Genomic DNA, 10,480 nt, shown 5'->3' with positions numbered 1-10,480 from the left:
CTAGTTTGGTTGACTAAGTTGTTTAATAAGATTATGAGCACAGGGAAAATGCCAGATGATTGGAGGAGAAGTGTTGTGGTTCCAATTTACAAAAATAAAGGAGATATTCAAAGTTGTAATAACTATAGAGGCATTAAATTGATGAGCCATACGATGAAATTATGGGAGAGAATAATTGAAACCCGTTTGAGATACTTAACTACAGTTACGGAGAACCAATTTGGGTTTATGCCGGGAAGATCTACAACGGAGGCTATTTACTTAATTAGGAGACTTATGGAAAGGTATAGAGAATGTAGGAAAGATCTTCATATGGTATTTATTGACCTAGAAAAAGCTTATGATAGAGTCCCTAGAGCGTTAATTTGGCAAGTACTAGAGAAAAGAAGTGTTGCAAGTAAATATATAGATATAGTTAAGGATATGTATGATGGTTCGGTGACTAGTGTTAGAACAAGTGGGGGGACAAAGTAATGAATTCCCGATAACAGTTGGGCTACATCAAGGGTCAACTTTAAGCCCATATCTATTTGCACTGGTAATGGATGAATTAACCAAAGACATTCAAGATGAGGTCCCCTGGTGTATGCTTTTTGCGGATGATATTGTGTTGATTGATGAGACCCAAGTGGGGATTAATACCAAATTAGAATCATGGAGATTAGCTTTGGAATCAAAAGGCTTTAAACTTAGTAGATCGAAGACAGAATATTTAGTTTGTAACTTTAGTCATGATCGGGCAGATGATGAGGTGGTGATACTTGACGATAAAGAGATTCCTCAGAGTGATTGTTTTAGGTACCTAGGTTCAATCATAAGTAAAAGAGGTGATTTAGAAGATGAGGTTTCCCAAAGAATTAAAATAGGGTGGATGAAGTGGAGAGGTGCGTCCGGGGTTTTATGTGATCGGCGTATTCCATTAAAGCTTAAAGGAAAATTTTATAGGACCGTTGTTCGACCAGCTATGATGTATGGTGCAGAGTGTTGGGCTGTTAAAAAGAATCATATAGATAAACTCAGTGTAGCAGAAATGAGGATGCTAAGATGGATGAGTGGCAAAACTAGGATGGATAAGATAAGAAACGATCATATTAGAGTTGGTCTAGGAGTTGCTCCCATAAGTGATAAGCTTAGAGAAAGTCGTTTGAGGTGGCACGACCACGTTCAACGGAGACCTATAAATGCTCCTGTACGGAGAAGTGATATAATCCATATTGAAGGAACTAGAAGAGCTAGGGGTAGACCTAAGATAACCTTAGGAGAAGTGGTGAGAAAGGATATGTATAGCTTAGGCCTTGTATCTAGCATGGCCTTGAACAGAAATGATTGGAGGGCAAGAATCCATGTAGCCAACCCCATTTAGTTGGGACAAGGCTTATTGTTGTTGTTGTTGTTGTTGTTAAGTCCCAGTTTCAATTGGTTGGTATCAGTCCTGTTAATCTGTTTTGGGATTGAATTGACACCTGTTAATTGTGTCTACTCTCTACCATGTACAGAATGAGCTCTGAGTGTGGCTTTTTGAGCAACCCCCTCCCCCTCTTTTTCTTCTTGATCATGTGGGCCCACATCTCAGAGTCCAATTGTCTCTAACACTTGTGGGAAAGAGGAGGAACAGAGTGAGGACATGTAAATTTTCAGTGGAAAATTTGGAAAGAACTGTGGAATTGAGATGATAAAAAGAGATGATCCTGTTAGGTTCAGTTGCATATGGCATTTAGGGAGCCATAGGTGAAGTAGAATCAAAGGCTGGATGGAAGAAGACCATGGAACCAGGACACAGTGGACCAGCATTGCCATGCCTGTTCAAGCAGGAACAACCAACCAAGCTGGTTCTAGAAGGGCCAAAAAGAGACCAAACCACTGTTTGTGTCATCAGTGTGTCAGCCTCATAGTTGACTTAAGTGAATAATCTTAGAAGATCTATGGGACCCAATATTAGATCACATGGAGTTTAGAAGTTTATTTGGTTTCTTTCTAATTTTTAATAAACATCAGTTTCTAATTCTTATGTTACCATTTCATTGAGTTGCTACTTGCTATATCTTCTTACATTTTCATTTTAAGTGTTAGATCATTTCTATTTCTTTTTGAATCTTTAGTGGCTGTTTCCTTAATAGAACAGAATTTTAGAAGAATTGAAATAACAAGCCATGTTGCCGTTACCTATGGGGTAATCCATGGTCAACAGCTGAGATAGCCCATCCATTTACCCCCTTTCTTCCTTCTATCTTCTCTTACAAAATAGACTGCTACTGCTGCTGCAATCCATCAAAGAGAGACCTTCTAAACCCTGTAGAATTGCTAAGGCTTAGTTTCTCCTGCAACTTTGGGTATCCAATTTCTCAGCAATAAGAACTCTGATCCACTAGAGACTTTGAGGACATTCAGAATCTTAGATCACTAGGAGCTCCAGTTCATCCCTGATCTGAAGCCCAGGGTCTCACTCGTTTGCTTTTATTTTGGTTTTTGTGCCTGAGTTTTCTACTGATTTTATGGGAGCTTGAACATCATATTTGGAATTGTTATCCTTAGGTTTACTGTCTTACATTTATTTGTAGGTGGTTTCATAATATTGCATCTGTTTCATGAATTTATGATGAATGAGAAATAAAAACTTGGATATGTGGAGATGATGGTTTCTGATATTAAGAAGGGATGAAGAAGTCTTGGGTTTATGATATACCATAGACTCTCTTCTTTCTTTCTTTCTTTTTCTTTTTCTTTCATTTTTTTTTAATCTATATATATTTTCCCTATAATTACATTTCAGGCCCAAGTCCAATACTCACCTTGCTGAAAAATGGCTTACCCAAGAGATCGTGTCTTCCCCAACCGCACTGAGTTGATAATTATTATGGTGGCCACTGTGGTTGTCATCATAATGGACCGGTATATAAGAAGATACCTTAGGAGGGAATCATATAGACTAGATGGTCGACGTGGATTTCTTAAGACCCAACGTATGATTGGTGGCACCGAGCGTACGTGTCGTGAGCTAACAAGAATGAACAAGAAATAAGTTCATAGCTTGATTCATTTGTTGCGTACGAGGGGGCTCTTACAAGACAACAAATTGGTATTAGTTGAGGAACAAGTGACGATGTTCCTGCATTGTGTTGCACATCACATTAAAAATTCAAATCTGAAGCACAATTTTGGGCATTCTGGTGAGACAATTAGTCGACACTTTAATAAAGTGTTAAACGCAATGATGAAACTGCACCCATTACTTCTAAAACCTCCTAGTCTCACCACACATCCTAAGATAGTTGAAAACCATAAAAGCTTCTACCCATTCTTTAAAGATTGTGTTGGAGCGATTGATGGGTCTCATATACCAGCGTGGGTCTTGGATGAACAACATAAGAAGTTCCGTGATAGAAAGGGTCAAATTACACAAAACATTTTAGTTGCATGCAACCATGACAAAAAATTTACATATGTACTTGCTAGTTGGGAAGGGTCTGCATCTGACTCTCGCATTTTGGATAATGCTATTCATAGAGATGGAGATGGAAAATTAGTTGTTCCACCTGGTAAATACTATCTTGCGGATGCTGGTTTTGCCAATCAGAGAGGTTTTTTGACACCATATCGGAATGTTAGGTACCATCTCAAGGAATGGAAGAGGGGAAATCAAAGACCCAAAAATGCAAAGGAGTTGTTTAACTTGAGGCACGCGAGGTTGCGCCATGTCATAGAAGGTGCTTTTGGTTGGATGAAGCAACGTTTTAAGATATTGGCAACTCGAGCAGAGTTTCCATACAGAACTCAAGTAAAGATTGTCATAGCTTGTGTATTGCTTCACAACCACATTTTGAACCACAACACTCTTGAAGAAAAGGAGGAATGGCTTGCTGGGGAGGGGACACAAGGGTTAGGGACCACAATAGGTTCCTCTTCTGCACCTCATATTGTTGAAGATGAGTATGATAGTGAGTCTGATGAAAATGAAGACCACGACAACATCCATCTGGGTGCAGAAGCATTTCGAAATGGACTGGTAGAACAAATGTGGCATGCATACACAACCGAAGTTTATGATGATGAAGACATAGAATCGGAGAGTGACAATGAGTCAGAATCAGACGATTAAGTTTTAACATTTACTGTTTAAAATGAAGTACATTAATTTAAATGTATGTTTTTGAGTTTGAAATGTACTTCGATTTGCTTTAATTTTCTGGTTAACTTTGTAGTATAATTGTCACAATATGTTTAATTCTACTATTAGAATTGCATCCCTATTTTAATTGTGTGGATTTACTATGACCATCATTTTGGTATTAAGTATATCATCTGTTTCAGGATGTCAACGTCTAGTGTAAATGATGTGACAACTTCTTACTTGAAGTATAAGAACAAGAGATGCAATTGTGGGAAACTTGCAGCCGTCAAAATTTTAGTCTCATCCAAGCATCCTGATAGGTTGTACCAAGGGTGTGAAGACTTTCCAAATGGATGCTCTTTCTTCCGTTGGTGTGAGCCAATTGGAGAACATCACACACCCTTAGAGACATCCAGTGGTGTGCAGATACAACAAGATGTGGATGTGAAAGATGTGTTGAAGTCTCAAAAGAAGAATGTGCAACATCTGAAAATTTTAGTTCAAGATATGACCATGGTTAAACTATTACAAATAGGACAATTTATTGTGTGTTGTGTAATACTATTTATAGTTGCTAGGCATGGTTACTGATTTGTATTGTAGAAATGGATGTATTTTGTTAAATTAATAACTCTTTTGTTGTCAGATATACTAAAGCATTTTGTTTTTATCTTAATTATGTGGTAATCTTTTTGTCATACATTATGAAATTATGGTGTGGATTTTTGTGGTAGCATTGCATCATAACTGCATATATACATGTACTTTGTCACTCAATTATATTTGTACCAGATGGAGCCTGTAAATGCATCACAATCACGAGACAAAGACATAGCATCATGGCCAACAGACATATATATCCCTCCCCCCCCCCCAAAAAGGAAGAAAAATAAAAAAAAAAAAAAAAAGGAGGAGAGAGAGAAAAAAAAAAAAAAAAAAAAAAAAAGAGAGAGAAAAAAAAAAAGAAAAATTAAATGAAAAATAAAATTTATTTTGATTAGGATAATTATTTTTTTTTTTTTAGAAAAAAAAGTGCGTATTCTGGGTTTAAAAAAAATAGGAAGTAATGGGGGGTAGGAAAAAAAAAAGAAATTTGTGGGGGGCGCCCTCGTTTTGGGTTGGGGGGAAAGGGGTGGTTTTTTTTTTTTTATTTTTTTTTTTTTTTTTAAAATTATTTTTTGGGGGTTTTTTGGTTTTTTTTTTTTTTTATTTTTTTTGAAAAAGGGGGGGAGTTTTGGAAAGTGATAAGGAAAGAATAAATAAACCAGAATCAGTTCGGTTTAAACCCAGTTCGATCAAGATAACTAGACCAGTTCGGTCCAAACTTAGTCCTACCAGATCGGACCAAGTTAGACCGACCAAGTCAAGGTCGGTTGGATAAATATAACGTTGAATACAGAGGTAAATCTGAAGAGGATTCAAGCCAAAGAAACAGTATTCAACCAGGACTCTACTACTTGTGTTCGAGTAGGGCACAATGACTAAGAGTCAGAGCACAACCAAACTAGGGTTTGAGCCTCACTCGAACTCGTACGTGGAAAATCTATAAAAAGGTAAAGGAGCACAAGAGAAAGGTACGCTGAATAGAATTATCACTATTCGTATTATTATTGTTCATTACTTTCTTGCCTTCCTTAGTCGGATTTCTAACTAGATCGTCGGAGTTGAAGACTCGACCTCCACGGTCGAGCTCATCAGTGCAGGTTTAACCGGCTGAAGGGACGAACAGGATTGTGCAGCAACAATTGGCGCCGTCTGTGGGAACTTGATCAAAAGGCTATTATGAAGACGAGATCAGGTTTGGTAATCGAAGAGTTGTCTGGTGGAGAAAAGGAGGTCGACCAGGGTGGGATGGAAAAAATTCCCGAACTCCAGATTCAGCAAGATCCTCCAATTCTCCCAGACACACCAGCAAATCCATATGCGACAACACATCAAATTGTCGAAGTTCAAAAGGAACAAGTTGAGATGAGAAAAGCAATCTCATCCTTAGGTGAGTTGATCAGGTTGGCTATGCAGCATGTAATTGCTCCCGAAGTAGATTCTCAGAAAAAACAAAGAAGTCCAGAGGGGAGCAGGCGTGACCGACCACCAGTGATCGACCAGATCCCTCAACAATCTCAAAAAGAACTGGTGAAATCTCGAGCATCGAGGGAGGATAATCCTCCAGTCAACAACGATGAAGATCGAGGAAGCAGTACAGATCCAGCAAAGGCCTCAAAGGACAAAAAAGATCATAATGGTTCAAAGAAGCGTGATGACGAGATGAATAAGAAAATTGCCGACATTGACGAAACAGTCAAAAAGGCGTTAAAACTCGGCAAAGAAGAGCTATACGCCGTCTTAAAGGAGGACCCTTTCATCAAAAGCGTCTCGGAGGCGGAGATGCCAAAAGGCTTCAAATGTCCGACCTTCAAGGCATACGATGGATCGAAGTGTCCTAAGCACCACATCACCCATTATAAGTCTGTCATGTCTACTCAAAGACATAATGAAGCAGCCATGTGCCGTAGTTTCCCAGCGTCATTGACCGGAGCTGCTTTAGATTGGTACCAAGCTCTGCCTCGGGGCACAATAAAAAGTTTCGAACATCTAGGTCGGACTTTCTTATTGCGTTTCCAAAGCGGAGTAGAAACCAAAAAGAGAGAAGATACCCTATTTGCCGTAAAACAGGGGCGAACGGAGTCCATTAGAGATTTCCTTGAGAGATTCAATAAACTGACCATGCAGATTGAGAATCTGGATGAAAAGATAGCCTTTCACGCCTTGTACCAAGGGCTCAGCCATGAAGGCTTACTTGAAAGACTTTTGAATGACATGCCAGAAACATATAACGATCTCCGTGAGCGATGTCACAAGCAAGCTGAGATATCAGAAACAATTGAGTCTCGAAAGAAGGAGCATCCGAACATGGAGGCACGAACATATAAAGAAAAGTACCAACCTGTCAGAAGATCGACCATAAACCCGACCAGGGATGGTCGACTCAAACAGAAAGGTTACCGACCATGAGGAGATCGGAAATCCTGATGCAGATTAAAGATCGAGGAATCCTCCAACAACCCGAAAAGTTACATTCTCGACCAGGAAATCGGGACAAAAGCAAATATTGCGACTTCCACAAAGATCATGGACACTGGACAGATGACTGTCGACAACTAAAAGAAGAAATTGACAGAATCATCGATCAAGGACGACTCGTAAAATACATCAAACCTACCCAGCCTGATCAAAAGCAAACAGAAGGGGGTAGGAAGAGGCATAGATCTCCAAGCAGAGAAGGACACCAAAACAAGTCCCGACCACGAGAAAGAGGAGATAATCAAAAACGACCACCAATATTTACTGTATTTGGTGGTCCAACTGAGGAGTCTAGTAGGCAAGCCAAAAGAAAAGCACGATATGTGGGGAATGCCGAGCTTGAAAAACCAGGTGAGAAGATCACTTCAGAGCCAATCACCTTCTCAACTAAAGATAAGCAGGGGGTAAATACTCCCCACGACGATGCCCTTGTCATCAAAGTCACTCTGGCCGGAACAGAGATCCATAGAGTCCTAGTAGATACTGGGTCGTCGTCGCAGATATTTTGTCATTAGAAGCTTTCCAAAAATTACAGCTAGATGAGAAAATGCTGATCCCTTGTGGGACGCACTTGTACGGTTTCACAGGAACCTCAACCCGAGCAGAGGGCACTATCAGATTGGATCTTCGTATTGGTGAACACCCCAGAGACAGGGTCGTCCAAACAAATTTTATGGTCGTCCGAGATCTGTCACCTATAATATGATCTTAGGACGACCAACCCTTTGTGCCCTGGAGGCGGTAGTATCATCCTTACACATGAAGATGAAATTCCCAACAAAAAAGGGAATAGGAGAATGTTCCGCCGACCAAAAGGGGAGCAGACAGAGCTACGCCAATTACATGAGAAAGAGGGTAAAAACAAGCTCTACCATGGCGGTTGAAGTCAGAGATGATCGTGATGAAGAAAACATGCAAAGAGCTGAACCGGTAGAAAAATTGGAAAAGATTATGCTGAATTCAAGGGAAGATCAAGGAACTATGATTGGAGCAGAACAAGAAGAAGAATTTAAAAATAGTCTAACCAGCTTTCTACAGAAAAATACTGATGTCTTTGCATGGTCCGCCGAAGATATGCCCGGAATCGACAGAACAGTAGCCGAGCACAGGTTGAATATTGACCCGCATGCAATTCCAATAATACAAAAAAGAAGAAATTTTTCTTTGGAAAAGCATGAGGCAATCCGAACAGAGGCTCAGAAGTTGAAGCAGTCTGGATTCATTAAACCCATCGACCACCCAACTTGGTTGGCCAATGTGGTGATGGTAAAAAAGAACAACGGAAAATGGAGAATGTGCACAGACTATACCGACCTCAATAAAGCCTGTCCAAAGGATTGTTATCCTCTACCAAGGATAGACTTGCTCATCGATGCAACCGCCGGGCACGAGATGCTCAGTTTCATGGACGCTTATTCAGGATACAACCAAATCTTGATGGATCCAGCCAACCAGAAACACACAGCATTCATGACGGACAGGGATAGTTACTACTACAAAGTAATGCCCTTTGGTCTAAAAAAGCTTGGGGCAACCTACCAGCGAGCGGTCAATAAAATTTTCGAACAGCAGATAGGCAGGAATATGGAGGTATACGTTGATGACATGCTGATAAAGAGCACATCTCAAATCAACCATCTGAAGGACCTAGCAGAAGTCTTTGAGGTACTCCGAGCATACAAAATGAAGCTCAACCCAGAGAAATGCGCTTTTGGAGTATCTTCAGGAAAATTTCTGGGGTTCATGGTATCCCGAAGAGGAATAGAAGCTAATCCAGAGAAGATAAAAGCCATACAAGAGATGAAACCGCCAAAAAGCATCAAGGAAATACAAAGTCTCACTGGTCGGGTAGCAGCCTTGAACAGATTCATAGCCCGGTCAGGAGAGAGATGTTCACCTTTCTTCCAAGCTTTGAAAAACTTATCCAAAAAGGGAGTACCAGAATGGAGCGAGGAGTGTCAACAAGCTTTCGAACACCTAAAAGAAAAGCTAACTACTCCACCTCTGCTCGTACGACCAACCACAGGAAAAGAACTGATCGTTTATTTGGCAACTTCACCCCTGGCTGTTAGTGCGGTATTAGTGCAAGAAGAAGGAAAACAGCAAAACCCGGTTTACTATGTGAGCCATGTGCTCATTGATGCTGAAACAAGATATCCAGAAGTGGACAAGCAAGCTCTAGCCTTGGTCATAGCAGCCAGAAAACTGAGACCATATTTTCAGTCACATCCTATTGCAGTACTGACAAATTTTCCCTTGAAGAAAATATTGCACCGACCAGACTTGGCCGAAAGATTGGTATCCTGGGCAGTCGAGCTTAGTGAGCATCAAATAGAATTCCGACCAAGGCCAGCTATTAAAGCTCAGGTCCTAGCTGATTTCATCCTTGAAACTTCTGAGCCAGAGCATGAACAAGAGGAAGAGGCCACTCCCGAAAACATCAAGAGATGGATACTTTCAGTGGATGGTTCCAGCAACGCACAGGGGAGTGGAGCGGGATTGCTCCTAATCAGCCCAGGAGGATTCCACATCCGGTATGCCCTACGTTTCCAGTTCAAAGCCTCAAATAATGAAGCAGAATATGAAGCACTGATAGCTGGTCTTCGCATAGCTAAAGCCCTCGACATTCAGAATATTGAAGTTAGAAGCGATTCACAACTAATTGTGAATCAAGTGAACGGGCTATATGAAGCAAAAGAAAAAAGGATGGCTAAATATCTGACCATGGTCAACCAATACAGACAGTTCTTCAAAAACATCCAAATCCAACAAGTCCCTAGAGCAGAAAATGAACAGGCAGATGCCTTATCTAGGTTGGCTACGGATGAAATAGAAGCAGACCCGGTTGTATATATGGAAGAGCTACAATTTCCGAGCATCAATCTGACCGACCAGATGCACATTCAGTCCGAGCACGGTTGGATGACTCCAATAATCAATTATCTTGAAGGTGATCTACTACCAGAAGATCCAAAGGAAGCTCGAACTGTAAAGCAGAGAGCAGTTAGATACACTGTCAGAAATGACAAGTTGTACAAAAAGTCTCTCACCCGACCATTGTTACGATGTGTGGGGGCTCCAGAAGCAGCCGTCATCCTAAAAGAAATTCATGAAGGAAATTGCGGAAGTCATATAGGAGCTAGGGCCTTAGCAGATAAGGTAATAAGGCAAGGATATTATTGGCCCACACTACAACAAGATTCGAAGGCTCACGTCCTGCAGATGTGACAAGTGCCGAGCACACGCCAACATACCTCATGCTCTGCAATGCCTCTAACATCAACTCTCTCT

General features: G+C 40.6%; 1 protein-coding gene and 1 pseudogene across 1 annotated transcript; both read left to right on the top strand.

Moving 5' to 3' along the window:
- The first annotated feature begins 2,800 nt into the window (after positions 1-2,800).
- On the top strand, positions 2,801-4,096 carry LOC149028866 (protein ANTAGONIST OF LIKE HETEROCHROMATIN PROTEIN 1-like; annotated as a pseudogene).
- Positions 4,097-7,116: 3,020 nt separating this feature from the next.
- Positions 7,117-7,704, top strand: LOC149028865 (uncharacterized). The gene has a single exon (XM_089167019.1). It carries the CDS (start codon positions 7,117-7,119, stop codon positions 7,702-7,704), a length of 588 nt encoding a protein of 195 aa, XP_089023145.1.
- Positions 7,705-10,480: the final 2,776 nt, after the last annotated feature.

Source organism: Hakea prostrata, chromosome 1 (assembly GCF_041222555.1).
Source record: "Hakea prostrata isolate BN-2017 chromosome 1, UWA_Hpros_2, whole genome shotgun sequence".
NCBI classification, from domain to species: domain Eukaryota; kingdom Viridiplantae; phylum Streptophyta; class Magnoliopsida; order Proteales; family Proteaceae; genus Hakea; species Hakea prostrata.
This window is presented reverse-complemented; position numbering and strand designations above follow the sequence as displayed.

Coding starts and splice junctions, on each gene's coding strand:
- LOC149028865 (XM_089167019.1), top strand. CDS start 7,117: ATGAGGAGATCGGAAATCCTGATGCAGATTAAAGATCGAGGAATCCTC.